This window comes from Euprymna scolopes, chromosome 2 (assembly GCF_053919585.1).
Source record: "Euprymna scolopes isolate OS-2025 chromosome 2, ASM5391958v1, whole genome shotgun sequence".
Classification (NCBI taxonomy): Eukaryota; Metazoa; Mollusca; class Cephalopoda; order Sepiida; family Sepiolidae; genus Euprymna; species Euprymna scolopes.
Window position 1 is genome coordinate 83,728,792 of NC_136483.1, and position 18,809 is coordinate 83,747,600.

The 18,809-nt window shown below is 29.2% G+C and overlaps 2 protein-coding genes across 4 annotated transcripts in view; both read right to left on the reverse strand.

Moving 5' to 3' along the window:
• Positions 1-18,809, reverse strand: part of LOC145293107 (uncharacterized) — a 199,733-nt gene that overhangs the window by 23,438 nt on the left and 157,486 nt on the right. The window lies entirely within an intron of this gene.
• On the reverse strand, positions 5,066-6,753 carry LOC145293121 (uncharacterized). The gene is made up of 2 exons (XM_080139518.1): positions 6,624-6,753; positions 5,066-5,474 (listed from the first exon to the last, which is right to left on the reverse strand). Exons 1-2 carry the CDS (start codon positions 6,626-6,628, stop codon positions 5,120-5,122), a joined length of 360 nt encoding a protein of 119 aa, XP_079995644.1. The 5' UTR covers positions 6,629-6,753; the 3' UTR covers positions 5,066-5,119.

Below are 18,809 nucleotides of genomic sequence, written 5' to 3' on the forward strand. Positions count from 1 at the left end.
TTGCAGTGTCAAGAGATTACAGGGTGGAATGATAAAATTGTCGCCCTAGAAAAGATGGCATGATTCGATTTCATTGAATGAAAACCGGTTTTCTTTTGTTGCAGACTATCTACTAGTTGACCAGTTGTGTACAAATCCCAAAAGTGATAGGAGCCTTCTATCATGTCTGAAAGTGATACAATGTTCAACAAGCGAGATCTGAGAGGCGCCGCTGTACAACTCATGCTCTCTACCGATCCAAATTATGACAACAGGACCATTGCCAGCACCCTCAAAATGCATCATGACACCTTACATCTTTGAAGTCGGCTTGTAAGTCAACACCAAAGTGTACCTGGATATGCTGCAAAGTGTGGTGATCCCATGGTGGCTGCTGATAGACCCTGATTGTAGCAGCAGGATTCTGTGCCGATCAAGATTCAAAGAGACCCAGGCTTGGCTTCAGGAATGCTACAACTTTGTACCCTTCTCTCACTGGCCCCCTCCTTCCTCAACCTGAACCTGCTAGACCACTTTGTTTGGACATATGTCAAGAACATCACCAACATGACTTCCCACAACGCCAAAGACAGCCTGATCGCTGCCATCCACTGAGTATTTGCCGAGCTTCCAGCTGCGCTTGTGAAAAAGGCATGTTTTCAGTTCCAGACCCGTATCGAGGGGATATTGAAGTTGAAGGTGGTTACATTATATAGATGTCAGCTCCACTACATAATCATATTACCTGAATTGATTTTTTCAAAGTGTTTTAAAATAAAGATGTAGTGTTGTTTTCGTTAGGGCGACACTAATCATTCCACCTTGTATTTGCAAAAACTAGTATTTAGTATAATAGCTTATAAAAAAGAACAATCAATGAAAAGAACTATATAATCAAAACAATTAACAAAGGAAAATCTTTGCTTTAAATTTCTCAAGAATTTAAATAAGGATCATTGAACAATCAAGAGAATATGTCCAATGGGAATTTAACTAAGGAAAAAATGTCTCAGGATGAATTCAGGAATTTAACAAAGCAAGATTTATTACATATCTAGAGAGAATTAATAAGAAATCCAAATACATCAATTGTGTTAATATTTGAGGCCAGTGGAGCTCCTATGTTGTCAAGGTAAACCAGAAAAGCATTAAGGGAGTTTACTGAATGAAATAAGATTGCAGTGGGCAAAAAATACATGAAAACAGATTTCAGTAAAGTGTTTTTTACAAATTAATCAAGGATCACCCTCGATAAGTCCCATGAATAGGTTCGTAAAGGGTTTTTAAGCTACATGATTTGAGACAAATTTTTAAACCCAGCAAGGGGAGGTTTATCATGATATGAGCTGGGATTATTAGTAATGAGTTTGTGGGTCCATTTAAGGTGATAGATGGAGTTAAAATGAATTCCAAATGTTATTGTGATTTTCTAGAGCAATATTTCTTTGAATGTCTTGAGAATCAGTCTTTATCTAAGCACAGATCTACGATCTTTAGGCAAGACAACATACCAAGTCATGCATCAAAGTTTACTAAATTCTTATTGAATGAAAAGGGATTTTTGGAAGATTCTCTTACAGACTGGCCTTCAAATAGCTGGGACTTGAATCCCATTGAGAACCTGTGGAGCATCCTCAAGAGAGATATTCTTATGAAATGCAATTCAACAGCATGTGTGACTTCTGAAAGTCAGTTAACATTGCTGCAAACAACTAACCAGTAACTACAATTGCAAATCTAACATCAGATGTTGACAATAACCTGTAAAGAGTTATTGAAAAGAAAAAACCATTTGGGCAATAAATTTTTGTAGCTTATTTTCTGTCTTACTTTTTAAATTAAGTGCTTTCTTTCCTTTTTTGCCTGTAATTGACAAATTTGTTCTAAAATCTTTTCATATTATGTTTAACAAGGTATAATAATGTAAAAGTATCAATAAATAATTGAAAATAAACTACTGAGTCAATTTAGTCTTGTTTTGTTAACCAAGTAATTTTTTTTCTAAACAAAAACAATTTTTTCTATCACAATATATCTCAGTTAATAATATTGAGAATTTAATCATAATAGAAGTTAATATTAAAGACAACTCTTTATAGCAATTCATAACTTGCATATAATCTCATAGTTTAAAATGTTCCTAATAAAGTGATATATTCTTTTTAATAGAGCTTGTTAACATATTGCACAAAAATTACAAACATTTGGAATAAAAATTAGTATATGCACTTCTAAAAAAGAAAACAAAAGGTGAAAATAAATTAAATTTTGATGTGAATCCATAAAAAAGGAGGCTGTTACCTAATGCTTCATCCACCCATGGACGGATTAAGCCAGCTTCCACTGAGGGAAAAAGTTTCTAAGGCAGATTAAACTCATAAATGGTTCCCAGTTACATGCATAGTCTGAACAGAGGAGAGGACATTAATTTTTAGCAAGTTCTATTTTGTTGCAGAGGTGTCAGTTCTTCTATATACACCTATTTGGTATTGAGCAGGCTAAACATCACTATCTTTTAGAGATCTAACGAGAACCAGTGTGTCAACGTGATTAGATAGTATGAGAAAGGGGGACATACCTTATCACACAAAGGAAAGAAGGAATAAGTGAAAGAAGAAGAATAAACTAGAACAAAGAAATAAAAAAAATTAATGGTAACTCTTAACATTACATTGAGAAAGAATTATGAAGCACATTAAATACTATTTAAACTGAGAAGAAACATTAAGAAAAATTATTTTGCTTATTCAAGACTAAAGTCAGACCTAATCCAATTCACACAAAATTACTCATGAATCGGCACAAGTTGAAAAAGTAACCAAAACAAATTTGCAGAAAGTACTTATCTCCACTACCTACCACCTACCTATGAATATTGATCCAGTAGGTGCTAGAGGAGAATTGTGATAGGATGTAGAAGGAGGAGTGCAGTAAGATCCAGGCAAGGCAATGTAGACTTTGGAGAAAAAGAAGAGTGCCAGAATGATGTCTATGAAGAAAGCTATAAATGAGGATGTTCACTACTACCCATACTAGAGTTGCAAAAGGCAATTACTCACCACTAAGGCCTAAGAGAACAGCCAAGAAATTTCTTAAAGTTAACGTCCAGTAGAGCTAAGGACGCTCTGCTTCTCAAAACCAGGAGTCAACTGATTTACAGTTTGCAAAGTTTTATATGCCATGAAGATCAAGTTTCCAAAGAGTATGATAGGCTTTGAGAGTTTCCAGCAAATGACACGTCATGCCACCTCACATATTCAAAAAGGGAAACTCAATTCAGAGATCTATATTGATCAGCAGTCCACTGTTGTCAAGCACTAGGGTGACTGCAGGAAAGCCATACTAGTAGCAGTATAACTTGGCTTCACGAATATCCAGAAGTGACTAAGAACTTCCATAACTTCAGCAGTATGAAAATCTGCCCTCCTATCCTTATCACACGATTGCAATATGTGCAAACGTAGTTAAGACATCAACGATAAAACTAGCAATACCAAGGAGAATCAGGATCAAACTTGTGTTCTCTCATCTCTCAATATTGTGATGGCCATGCACTTTGTTTAGATTCAGTATTGAATCGTGGTCATGACTCAGAGGATTTCTCAAAGAAACCGATCTAAGAGATACACTTTAAATTTTGAGAATGCATATAATTGATGCAAAGTCATTTTTTTTCTTTTTAAAAGTGTTAAATTCATCTCAAACAATATATACACTTTTTCTTATAAAGAGTTTTCTGAGAGAACATGGAACATCCAAGTGATTTCGCTCCCATTCCCTATTTCAACACTATTTATTTAACATACATAAGTTTTTTAAATTTATATTTCTAGCCTTAACATTTCTTATTCTTTTTCTGAATAAAATAGACTCACCATCTACATAAAAGACATGTTTGTGCGAGTTCATCGCTAATACCTTTAGAACTAGTATATTAAACAATATATCTTCATAAGTTCAACATATCTTCATAAGTTCAACATCTTCATAAGTTCTTGAAAAATATTTGTAAAATTAGTAAGAATACAGATCTGTGCAAGTTACAAAATTAGTAATAAACAAAATATGCCATCATTTAAGTTAGAATAGATAAAATATTTTGTTGTATTCTGAATGTTTAATTCATGTAAAATGTATTTATTGAAATAGCAAAGAAATTAGATTGTAAAAAAAACGATCCTGAGTGTGAGCATTATTGGAGTACAAATTGTTTTTTTTCTAAGCTTTCAAATGTTGAAAATTAAATGCTTTTATTTTATTTGTCACTGATATTTTTTATATTAATACATGGACAACTAAGTGTACGAGAGTTTTAAACAAAAAGAAAAAGTATTTAATTTATTAAATCTTGTTGCAGGTGATCAAAATTTTATAAAAAATGCATCAAAATAAAATAAAAAAGTAGTTCATAGACAGAAAAAAAAGATTGAACTATAAAAATGCCTTACAGCATGCAAGAAGTTAAGAAAAAGAAACAAGAATAATAATACATTTATGTGCAGAGTATACAGAGTGGAGGGGATAATTTAAAAGATAATGAGGGGGGGTCTCTCTCTCTATACTAGACATTTCTATTAAAACAAATATCAGAAAAATACTTTTCAAAATAATGTTAAACCGTTTTAAGATTTCCAAACTTAAAAATTAATGTTTAATTTTAAATCAAAGGGGAACAATAATATTGTATGTTTTGTTTTGATGCTGAATACCCATCAAAAGGAAATACATTTTACTTACAAGGTGAAAATTGTAGAAATTAAAAAATAAGAGGTTCAATAGTATGCATTGATTTCCAGGAAACAAGTATTTAAGTTGATAACTTTATAAAAAAATTCAATTTCACTATACTTACACCCACCCAATCAAGCTTCAATAGATCCTTTATCCTCACTTCAAAAGCTGAAGGTTATACAACATATCAAATAAAGATTTAATGTCAAAGTGAAGGTCAAGATTCCTTAATGAAACTCAGGCAACACCAGGATTTTTCTGCTTGCTCATATATATATATATATATATATATTAGTGTTGTAGCAAAATCAGACACTTTACAAAAAAATAATGAAATAGGCAATGAAAACAAAAATTGTATATACAGAGACCCAACAGTTTATTTAACAACAGTTAAGACTTACATACATTATTTTTCAATGTAACCACCACGGTGAGATGAATAACCAATGTCCTTAACTGTTCGACAGATCGTCGATTTGTGACAACCCATATTGGCAGCAATCTTGGCATAGCTCTGGCTTGAATCACTGTCAATTGTCTCCTTAACAGCAGCAATGAAATCATCAGTCCTAATGGCCGAAGAACGAACTCTGTGGGTCTTTCGTTTGACACTAAACTCCTCTTTGTTCTTACATGCTTTCCATTTCCTCCAAATGTCCATGACCATAGTCCTCTTGAACCCAAACCAGGTCATTACTTCTGCAGGCTTCTTCCCTGCACGAAAAGAAGCTACTACCGTTTCTCTGCGCACATATTCTACCCTGGAAAACGGTAGAGAAAGGGAAACGTTAGTTTGTTGCCAAACTGTTGAGTATCTGAATATACTTTTTTTAATTGCCTATTTCATTTACTTTTGTCAAGTTGCTGCAACATGATATATATGTATTCCACATGTTTCTACGGAAGTATTTAAAGGATGGTGGTATATGAAGCAAAAAATATTGTTTCATAATTATTTTTTATTTTGATCCATTCTCTGCTCTTTGTCCAAAACTGATATGAAATTAATAAAATTAAAACCATTGAGAAAACTGGAATTTTCAACTTTGCACAACACTAATTTTCAATGGCTACACAAAATTGTATGTTTAGGATGAGAAAGCTACTTTGTAATGAGCACTTTTGCAATAATAAATATTGGGAAATATATTCATAAGTTTTGATTATTATATTTAGTATATAAAGTTATCTTGTGGATTTCTTGTCAACAGATTGGATCAGTCAAATACTTATTTTATTTTGCTTAGTAAATCAAATATAGAATTAGTCATATATACTATATCTACCTATACACATATTAAGAAAAACTTTCAAATAAACGCTATTTTCCAAAGCTCAGTAAGATAAATATTCTTTAATTAAAATCTTGTATTGATTTATCACAGAATATATCGATATATAGTTATTGGAGTTTTTTTTTTAGGGAGAGGGTCCTTTTTTTTAGATCACGTATGAAAAAAACTGAATACAGACCAAAAAAAAATAAACATGGATTTTGAAATAAATTTCTTAAAACTTATACTCATTTTACTTATTCAGATAAAAATATACTTTGACTGCTGTCAACAAAAAAAAAATGCTTTTTACTAAAATTATATAGCATTATACCCAACAGCAAGTATATATAAGAGCTTAAAACCCAGATTCTGCATATTTGACTGTTTATTATTTAATGATTTCATTAATTCTTTAAAAAGTTGATAATTAAACATTCTTCCTCTAAACATTATATATTTTTTTTGCTATTTGTATTAAAAAGGTGTTAATTTAAAATTTCTCCTATCATATGGTTAATTTTTTTCTTTATCAGACAGTGTTGCAGCAAAATTTTACCAAAAGAAAAAATAGATAATTAAAAAAAGTGATATATGAAAAGATTTGGCAGTTTATCAACAGTTGGAGTTACGTACATCATTTTTCAATGTAACCACTACTAGCAGAGGTGAACATCTCCTTGTTTATAAACGGCATATGTCTCCACGATGATAGTCTTCAGAGAGTTAACCACATTATGCAGGTGTTTGATCTTGATTACACCTCAAAAGTAATAGTCAAGGAGGTTGCAGTTGGTGAGGAGTGGAGGTCAGTGATGAATGATGAAAAACACTGTTGAGTAGTCATGCCTAGTTTCTCATTGTTTTTTGTGCAGGAGCAGAATCCTGCTAGAAGACATAGGCACATCAGGTAATGATCTTATCCAGCCAAGGCTTCATTATGCTCTTCAGCCTCTTCCAGTAGATCTAAGCAGTGATTTTCAAGCCTGTTTGAAAGAAAGACAAGCGGTATAACATCCTGTTCAGGGAAGATGATGCTAAGGACCCTGTCGAAGGAGGAAAACTTTATATATTTTACCACAGAAATCTCTTCAATGTCTTTACAGATCCACTTATTCTGCCTGTTCAAAATTCTTTTCACCAGAAAAAAAGACCCAACATCCTGACAGACCCATGCTTGAGCTTGTTTAGCAAAGTTGTTGCCTTTAACTTCTTAGATTCTTTGGAGGCATTCGTGATGATCATGTGGTGAGACATGATAGGAGTAACCAATGTCCTTCTTAGTCGTTTGGTAGATCAAAGATTTGTAACAGTCCATGTCAGCAGCAATCTTGACATAGCTCTGGTTTCATATTTTGTTGCAACAGCCTGTAAATTTAATGTAGTGCTATTTAACTACCCATGATCAAATTTTATGTATATTCTATATACATTTTCTTGCTTTATACTACAATTTATTTCTATTATTTTACATACTTTTCAGGTAATTTTTTTTAGGAAATATTATATAAAAATGTATTTTAATTTTTTTTTTATTTCAAGGTAGATTAAACCAAATTACACATTGTTTTATATTGTACTCATTTAAATTCATATTATTGGAATTTGTAGATATTAGATAACTTATTCAAGTAGTAATTTGTTTATTTAGGTTAAAAGTTATATTTAAAAAAGATTTTTCATCTAAATTTCTGTTCAAGGTATTTTGAAATATAAAACCATCCTCCTGTAAATATCTTTTTTTTTTGTCAATCATTGAAGATAGTTTATTCATTATAAATATTCTCGTTAGTCTATATTTCAACTCAATTATTATTTCAACTTATATTAGTATTCAGTTACATCAAAATTTGTCAATTGATTTTCTATATCGATTTAGTATATTTATATTTCAAATAATAAATTAAATCTTTTTCTTTGAATGATAATCTTGTATTTAAAACTGCATGTATCTCAATATTTTAAATCATTTAATTGTTGCATTTGTTATATTTTGTTAAATGGTTAAATGAATCAGAATACATTTCTTAATTTTATATTTTGACTAATATTTTACTGATTTTATATTAACTTTTGTAGGATTACTCTTCAATGGCATTTTATAAGAAACTAGCAGGGCACCCAGCATTTCACAATCGTAAAATATGCTTAAATATGATATTTTGATTATGCAGATTTCAAATTTATTATTATATTGGACCCATTATACAGTAATGATTCAAAAAGTTTTTAAAAAAAATTTTTTTTTTAAATTGTGCGCCACCATCGAGAATCGAAACCAAAACGTTTAGCTTACGATATATTTTTTCCTCTGCCATTAATGACTGAGCAATGAAGGCATGTTTGCTGCAAAGCTAAAAATTAAAACGAAGCAATAGCTACTACATTATGCATGCATATTCGTAATGCTAGCGTTCGATCTTCAACTGGCAATTTTTTTTTTTTTTAAATTATTTTTCACACTTGTGTACCGATTTTCCTGGGCTAAAACCCAAATATAAAGTTTCACATGGGCTTAAATATCTTATATATGATGTTTCATGTCTGTAAAACAAAAACTCTAGGAGTTTGATAGGGAAAATTATTTTAACAAAAATATATACAAATACATAAATATATGGAAAGAGTTTTGTGTTTGCTATAAACTTTTCACGCAAGTATAAATCATATAGAATATCTGCATGAATATAATTACACGTAATTATTCAACTAAAGATGATCATACCATAATAAAACCGAAAAATCTAATAGGGAATTAATGAATGTTTAAAAGAATCTTTTGCTAATGAATGCAATTCCACGTCCTATATATAAGTTGTATTTTCTTTTTAAATAAATAGAAAAAGGGTTTTTAATATGAATATCAATATACAAAATACTCCAAATTTATGGGAGTATAGATTATCTTTTAAAAGAATGAAGAGTTTTATCTTTATAGATTTTATTCTGTTTAGAACTTAAGAAACACTTCAAGTTTAATTTCTGAACAATGTATTCATTTTTGGAGAAACCATACCATCTGTGAACATATTGAAATCAAAAATAAAATAAAGGAAAATTAAAATGAAACTAAAAATCCTATTAAAAAATGCAAACATGACTATATTTTTTTTTAATTCCAGCAATGCTAAATGCATAATGGTTATTCATAAAAATTACAAAATTAAACAAAAGCTGCTTTTATCAATTTGATTTATGAATGATTATGATGTCATTTTAAATAAATTTCCCCTTTATGAGAAGACCAATATAAAATGGATTTTTAAATTTGAAATTAAAATGTAAAAATTCTATGGGAATTCTATTATTTTTGTTCAACAAAAGATAAGACATCCATTAAAAAAAAAAGACTGTCAGACACTTTATGCAAAGTTCTAAGAAAAAACAAAAAAAAAAGGTAACAAATTAAAATGGCGGCCAAGAAACTAATGAATGACAAAAATGTTGAAAATCAAGCTCTTCACAAAGTGAGATGTCAACAATCAACTATTTAAAAATTAACATCAATACAAAAACTTGTATTTCTTGACTTTCTAATTTTAAGTTTGTTGTAGACTTACATATTTTACTTTTTATAGTAAAGCACCAACAATCTTAGAATAAATCTTTAATCTGATACTAATGGTGAATACAAAACATTGACATTTTCGATTTTATAATTGCTGATAACATTTTAAATAAAAGAGAAAATAAAAATTGAAGGAATGTGTCAAAACAGACAAATGGTTTCATACATTTATTTACATTGAAAAAGTCATGGACCATTTTTATCAAGTACACCATTAATAATTTGATACAATAAGAGTTTAAAAAAATAAAAATAGACAAATGTTTCACTTCAAAGTAGTTGGGGTTAGTTGTGTCTTTTAATCATCCTTTTGCTTTTTCATCCAGTTTTTTGTCTTTTTTGTTGTGTCTAATCCTTCTTTTAATTCTTAACCGTTATAATTTCTTGGCAATAGTCAGCTAATGTACTTCCTAACTTCTAGTGTGTCTGCCATCGGAAGTGGTGACAAAGCAAATCAGTTTCTTCGTTTTTTTTCTCTCACGCCTATATCTCTCTTGTACATGTACTTTTTTTTTTTTTTTTTTACGTTTTACCGATCATTCTTTTTTATTTGATCATTGTAAAATTTTTTGGTTTTATTCTAATTAAAATTATTGAAAACACTTTCTGCATTTTTTGTTTTTTAATTATTGAAATCATGTTTAAAAGTTTAAAGAATTATTGAGATTAGTTTTATTCTTTTTAAAGAATTATTGAAAACGTGTTTAAAAATCTTTTTAAGTACTACCAGAAATTTTAAATTATTTTTAAAACATTTCTTATAAAATTTCAAAAATAAAAACTTACTTTATTGTTATTATCAGTGCAAATAAACAATTGTTAATTTTTATTGTATATTTTTCAATGTCCTTTTCTTATATTTTATGTTAATAAATTGCTTTACAATAGAAATATTGATAAATAATAAAAGTGAAAGAATTGATTTGCCTTGTCACACAAGAAATATGTCAGCGGACTATACCCATTGTTTTTATATTCTTATTTTTAAATGGTTTTCTAAGTATTACAATTATAATCTTTTTACTAAATAACATGAATTACAAGTAAATTAGTTTTAGAACATTAATAATTCAATAGAGATGACCAATTAGGAAAATTTGAGAATACGCGAAAAGAATTATAAATGAAAAATCAAGATTTTCTGTAAGACTAAAATTTAGTCACAAATTCCTAGTAAAAAATAAGAAAAAATTCATTGGTAATTTGAGAAAAGTCAAGAGTTAATAGACCAAGTTTTGGTGGAAAAAAGTGTTTTAAAGGAAATATTGCTTTGTTTTCTACTAAAAATACTTTTTTATAATACAATCATGCATTTGTGAAGACAAAACAAAAAAATGAATTACAGCCATCCTTATATTAGTTGTTTTTTTTTTTTTTTTGGAATGGTATCATATAATACTTATAATCTAACTGCTGTACATATATTTCAGAAAAACATTTCATTTTTCATTAATATTCAAAATGCTAAATGTTTATTCTTATTTCAGTTTCCAACCTAATTTTCAGATATAGGACAATTGACAGTTTTCATTAATGATTTTCTGCTTCATATGATTATATTTCTCTATATTAATAAACATTAATATTCATAATTTACTATAAAAACAAAGAAAAAATTTTTTTTTAAGTTATCAGAGTCGTTTTAATTAAAATTCTTAAGATACACAAAATACTTTTTATTCTTTTCTAAAAATGTATTTTGAATAACACCGACCCCTTTCTGGCCACTAATTTTCAATCACAGGAAAATATGGCAATCTTTATTATTTAAAAGCACAAACAAGACGAGACGAATCATCTAGGGAAGAAATTGGAGTATTCATCGAAGCCAGCACTAACATGATTATTTCTGTAATTAAACTACAAACCAGTGCTTTGTTTTTGAATTTATAACTTTAGTCATCTTAATTCCTGTTATAGAAACCTTTTAAACATTTACATCTTGCTAAAGGTTTTTTAAACAGTTAAAAAATTCTTCAAATTCTCCCAAATCAGAGGTTACATGATAAATGGAATTTAACATAAGAATAAAAAAAAAAATGACTAAGTTCAGCATTTGGCCACCCACCCCACAAATCCCCAGTGGACGTCAAATTCTGGTGAAAATAAACAAACGGTGCAGTTTTAGGCCTTATCATATGTAAATTCAACTTCTGCACCATGCAAAAAAAAGAAATGACTAAGTTCATCATTTGCCTCCTCCCCCATTTAGCCCCAAAAGTTCCCATATTTAAATTTGAGTTCAGCATCATGCAAAACTGCTAATTAGACATACACAGAAAATTTTGGACAAATATGGTAAAATAGTCCCAAAAGTGAAGTGTTTTTATTAGTTCTAAAAGAGCCCCTGTGACACACCTAAGAGTTATCGCGAAATATAGACAAACAAAATTATATAGAAATCAGTTACGACTTTTCAGAAAGTTTTATAAAAATCCAAGGCATCAATTTTTTTTAATAAGAACCAAGTGTCAATTTTAGCCATTTTAACCTGAAAGGCATCCCTAGGGAGGCAACCGGAGTTGTCTCAGAAAATTCGTTCTGTTACTTTTTTACTCATCATGTTTAATGTTGTGCCGAATTTCAAAAAATTCCAAGGCGTAGTTATTGAGAAAAGTGTGGACAGACGAACGGACAAGGGTGAATTTACAGGTCCACTCTTATTGTCGGGGGACCAACAAAATTATGCCTTCTATGAAATTTATAAAGAATAAAGTTTTTTTCTCTTTACACAACATAGGCTGCAAACAGGAATACAAAATAGCCACCAAATGGCTTTATGAAAGAATATTACAAAAAAAGGAAAACATTTTAAAAAAGTTTTCTTAACAGTTTCATTTTCTCAACATTTTCTTTATCAGAATAAAAAATTATACAAGTCCAAAAGAATGCAGCAGAAAACAATTTTTAAAATAAAAAAATCACGAAACAATTGCTTCCAGAACATTTCGACAATGTCTAGAGTTGAAAAACATTGTTTTAAACAAAGGTGTTAAAAACGTGGCTTATTAGAACTTTTTTTTTATTTATTCTGCCTCTTTAGGTATCTTATTTTGCATTAATACTATTTGAAGATTTAGGGGAAAAAAAAAAATCAAAAACAGATCAAATTGTCAAATATTTTATCAGACCAAGAAATAACTATGTAAAAGTTTATTCTGAACGTTTTCTACAAGTGTCATTTTTCGCAGAAATTCTGGATTCCTCCGTGCTAAATAATTATTTAAGAAAAAAAAATAAATAAAAGTATTTAACTAAAATCAAATTTTTCATGTTTACAGATGCCAATAAAACCCAAGAAATCTCATTCAAATTGTAAACAGTTCCTAAATACTATTTCTGTGAAATGAAAAGTAATAAAATAGTTGTTCATATCCATTCCACCTAGAGAATAATTTTATGGTTTCAGAACAAAGTTGACCCTAATGAGGCAGTATCCTACAATTTATACTTATCTGTAGAGATTAGATGGGGGAAAAAAAAGAACTTAATCTCCATTTTATCAAGTCATTAAATTAAATAAGATAGAGATTGTATGTAAGTGTACATTATGGAATAATTCCAACATGTTATTAATAAAACAATCTAAAAGTAGATAAATTGTATTTAGACTGTGTCTTTGCATATATGCACACATTGTGCATACGGCTAGTCTAAAAAAATGCAAAACAAGTGAAAAATGCAGAATCCTCAATGTCGAAAGCAGAACGAAATAATGGAGCTAAAAAATGACCATTGAAAACAAATTTCAAACGTTAGTTGTTCTTGAAACTAGTTAAATTTCATCAAGTCTAAATAAATTTGCAGCCTTGCTATTTGTAATCTTTACATGTAAAGCAGTCGTTCTAACTGTGCAAATGAGAGAGAGAGATGGTGTCCTGAACAGCAAGTAAAGAAGGCCATGTATTTCTGTGCAACTGAATTGCAAACGTTTATAAAGGCAAATACAATCAGCCTTACGATAAACTGTTATGAATGAAAGAGAGGGGATAAGTGCTCATTAACAAAGGAGAGGAATGAAGAAAAAAGAAAGAAAAGATCAAAGAGAATTTCCTAAGTTAACACTTACTTCGTTTTACGTACAGCCACAGCCATTGCACTTGTCATACTGGCGACTCCCCAAGAGAAGAATTTCAGGACTTGAGTTCAAGAATCACCAAGAGTCTAGGAGGAGACTGGAAGCAGCAGGCAACGCACAGTTCTTTGTCTTTCAGGGCTGGCAGAGTACAATCAAGTTGCTACCAGATGAAACACACAGCCTCTCTCTCTCTCTCTCTCTCCCACTCATACACGCTTGTTACTGTTGAATTCTAGAGTTTAAGCTTGGGGTAAGATTCAAAATTTGAGGAAATTCTAACTATTGATGTAACCCATCTGGATTGACTCAAATCAAAATTACATTTGAACTTTTTTTTCTTCTAAAAAAGTATCAAATCAGTATAGATTATTGAAATATGAAAACATTTTAATGATCAGTTGGCAGAAAGTTAAGCATGTAGATGGATTAAAAACAGTTTGAAAGTCTATAGAGAAGTAATTGATAAAATGCACTAAAATGTTCAAATGTGAATTTTCTTAAAATCAATTTTTTTTATTATGGAAATGTAGAATTGATATTTTTTTTTGTCTTAAGAGTATGTTTTTTTTTTTAAACCAAATCCGAAAAATAAATTAAAGTTAAATTATATCTCATTCTTCACAATCAAAAAATAATAGAAATTAAAACAAAAATTTATTAGAATAGAAATAAAGAAATGAAAATATTAGTTTTCGTTGCTTTGTCAAAATCAAACCGCCATGAGAGAAAAAAATGTTTTCCTTTCTTCAAATTCATTTTTGGTGTGGGTACTCCAGATAGCCATATTTAGAATCTGCATTCACACAAGTGATTTTATTTTACTTTTAATTAACATTCATGCCTTGTGTTTATTTTCACCCAAAACTTACAAAATACAATTCATTAAAATATGTATAACTTAAATATTTTTCTCTATCTCATTTGTTTTTTGTGATAATCTTATCTCATAAAAAAAAATCAAATTTATATTCAAAAAGGACCTAAACATAAAAATTAAGCTAGAAAGTATCTGAAACTCATAATACTACCATTTAAAATAAAAATTTATTAAAACAGTGATATAAGTTTACAATTATCAGAGTACCCAGGCCAAAAACTACTATTTAAAAAATGGCTTGCTTTTTTTCGTTGTTTGATTATAGTAGCAAGAATAATAGTAATACTAAAACTAGTACAAATTCACAGTTAAGAGGTTTAATAAAGTCCTTAATTAACCATGTAAGTACGATTGTGAAATATACATGCGTAAGATGAGATTTATGTCTTTCATCTAAACATGCTTAGAGAGATAAGGGAAATAATGCAAGAGTTTGAAAAAAAAAAAAAAAAAGCTTAATCCCTGAATTCAACAGAAAAACAAAAAAAAAAAAGAGCAAGCATCATTGAGAAACAACTAACAAGGCCTGTTAAATTGAAACTTCTTTATTTTGTACTTAGAAGGTACAAAGGACTTTATTACAGGTAAATTGCAAAGAGATTTCTGCAAAGTATTTGCTGAGAGTTGGCCAGCCGGACATACATGGGGCATGCTATACAATTTCTAGCATTCTTTGACAATTTAAAAAATAAAATAAACAAAAATGAATACAAAAAAATTAAAACTTTTATTTGTTAAAAACATTTAAAAAATGAAAAATTTAAAGCACCAACTACAACTAAGAGTTAAAAAAGAAAGAAACAGTGTTTTTAGGAGGAGGAGGAGGGAGTCATTGTAGACTGGCTATAAAACGTAGCACAATATAAAATACAATTCATGAGACAGATTAGATGCAATTTATAGAGATGTTGGTGAATGTTCAGATTGCCACCATTTTATAAAGTAATTTTTTTTTTCTTTCTGCGATAAATACAATTGAACCAAATAGAACAAATAATAACTATTAACATGTCCACATTCAGTTTGTCCAAATTTAACAAGCCCCTCAGATTTTAAATTAAAACGTACATTGAAAATATTCCTTTTTTAAAAGTAGATTAAAAAAAGAAAAGCTCATTAAAAAAATGTGAGCACTGCATCCCATATTCATGAAAACGTCAATTGATAACAAAAGTCTAATTGTTGTTTAAGAGTTAGCATAAAATTTTTAAATGATTTCAGAAAAGCAGATTGCAAACTTAAAGGAAATTCATCAAATGATCAGAAATTTAAAGAAAATATATATTGGGGAACAAAATTCTGAATTAAAGAAAAATAATGTTCAAGGCCATGATCCCAGACTATAAATAAAAATTACATTATATTTGAAAATTTCATTTTTTTCTTTCTTCTATGAAGAGTATGATACTGATGAGACCTCAAATTTCTCATCTCACAAAACATTGCTAATACCTGATGCATCATTCCAATGTATTTTTTATAACAAATGGAACGGTTTTATTTGAGGGGGTTTCTATTTAAAAAAATCCCTGAAGAGAAAGTTATTTAGTCTAAAATGCCCAAAGTAGTCACCCTAACCCATCCTCACTTTAACTCCTTTTAGTCCTAGCATGAAGTTCCTGCTTGCTTTACAACATTGAAACTGTTTGTATGGCACTAATGGCAGAAGTACAGAATGTCTAACCAATTGGATGAGATATGAAAAGTGACTTGATGGAAATAAATATCAAGATGAAAAAGAAAAAAATAAATCCCCTGAAGTTTGGATGAAAGATGAAAAGCTAACAATGCACATACATGTACAAGTGTGTGATATATGTATTGTGCAGGTAAATGATCCATGTAACAGCACTAATGGATCATGTAGACATTATGCCAGAATAATCAATCTGCAACGCAAGCTAAGCAAAAGTAACAAAGACAAGAACCCCACCCCGCTCCAAAGCATAAAATGGAAGTCATTTAAAAAATATAATTATGACTTTTTACAAAATTTTGGAATATATATATATATATATATATATATAAAAAAAAAAAAGCTGCGATTAATCAAAGCCCATTTTTTAAATGTGAAAATAAAATTATTTCCTTCTCACAAGTAGGTTTTTGCTAAGTATGGTGGCCTTGAGAATTTTTGAGAAGCGATATTTCTCTCAATTCAACTAGAATGATTTTTTCTGGAAGAAAAATAAATGTTTATATATATATATTATAAAATACTCTGAAAATCGATACATTGCAGTAATATGTTAGAGTATCAGCAAAACATTGAAGAAAAATGCACCCCCCTCCTCCGTTCCAACATTTTAGACAGAGCTATAGAGTGGTCCCCTTTAGGGTGAAGGTTTGAACCTTATCAAGAATTGAGTATTTTTCTTCACTACATACATATAGTGCTTAGTGCTTAACTTTCCAGGTTGCAGTAATTAAAAAAAAAAAAAAAAAAAAAAAAAATGCTTTCTATCATTTATAATGTATCTATTTTCAGAAAGTTTCATTAAATAAAATGTTGGATTTATTTATCTATAAAAACTTAAGTTTAAAGAGAAGGTAACTAGTGAACTGTAACATTTGCATAAAAAGTGCAACAATTGATTTCATACAGGAGGTTTTATGAATGACAATGATTAGTTTCGTTACATGATCAAAAGTTTGTATTATTTTCACACCATTTAAAAAAAAAAAAGGGAAAAGAAAATTGCAGCCAAATTTCAGAGTCAAAAAATTTAAATACAGAAATATACATAGGTGATTTTTTTTTCTTACAACATGCCTTTTATCTTCATCATAATGAAGACTTGCAACAAGGTTAATTTTTTTAAATTTTTTTACAATAATGCCTTGGCGTTTAGTGAAATTCCTTGGTCAGACATCAACATAAAATGGCTACAGAATTCAAGCCACAGAATATAGAATGGGGGAAAAATGAAAAACACAGTTACATGATACAATAGTGGTGCTGTTGAACCAGTTTTCTTCAGAGGCACAAATGAATTATAATAGTTGATTTTGGTCTATAAACTTGCATTTTAGCCACAAACTACTTAAAATTCTTCAAAATCAATTGTTTGTCAACAAAATAAAAAAACAGGTCAACATGATGTAGACAGACATCAATAATGGATTGTGAAGCTTTGAAATTTGTGGATATAAAAATAATTTATGGTGTGAACTAAAGTTTAGAGACCAAAATTGAGCATTATGATTCAGTTGTGCTCTTAAAGCAAAGAAAAACAATATTTTTCAAATGCACTAATATTATATAATAAAAAATGTTCATGTGACAATCTTTATAAAAGGTGAAGAGCCAATGACTTTCACCCCCACATACGAAATAATTGGATTGTTTCCTTAGAAGCCTAAATTACATACACACCTTCCCATGTATAATGGGAATGAAGAGATTAAAAAGCCAGCGTTGATATGTAGTCAATTTTAACAATACATTCAAAATTTAAAAGATAAATTTGGTTTTAATGATTAAAAACAAAAAATGATTAATGCCCGAGAAATTGTCTTTTCTTTTGGCACGTTTGTTTCCAAGAGAAAAAGGAAACCTGGTATACACAGGGCCTAATATATATGCAATAGAGAAAAGCAAATTTAAAGAGACTAGAATTTTATTCATTTTTTTTTTATTGTAAATAGTATTTTCTGCCATAATTTAATCCTTTTAAAAAGGGAAAAATATTGAACTTAAGAGGAAATTATTCAATGATTTTGAAGATAATTCAAATTTTATGTTATTCATATTTATCAGTGTCAAAAAGTAAGTTTTGATGAAAAGTTTTTGTTTTTTGTAAAGGTCTTCAAATTTTCTAATTTTTTGGAAGACAATTCTTACATGAGGCAAAGTCACTTTTAATTCTAGTCAAAGACTTAAATTTGAAAATATTTTAAGTTTTCAATGAAAACTGCATACATAAAATTAAAATAACTTACGTTAGTTACTAAGAATTGTTATCCCACTACTAAAAACCATAAGTATTTTCTATATTCTCTGCCAGATTAAAAGATGAAAAAAGGATTTGTCAAGATGAAATCAGAGACGTGTCACCTTACCCAAACACTTTTGCATTTTAAAGCAGATTATATATATATATATATATATATATATATATATATATATATAGATACATACATACATACATACACACACACACCAGACTTGTAGTTAAATACAATCAAAATGTTAGAAAAGACCAATATTTTAAAGCGATGGCAAAGATTCATGGAAACTACCATTTTGTGTCCAACTACAATATTTTAACTTGAAAAATTGTGAAAGTTTATTATAAA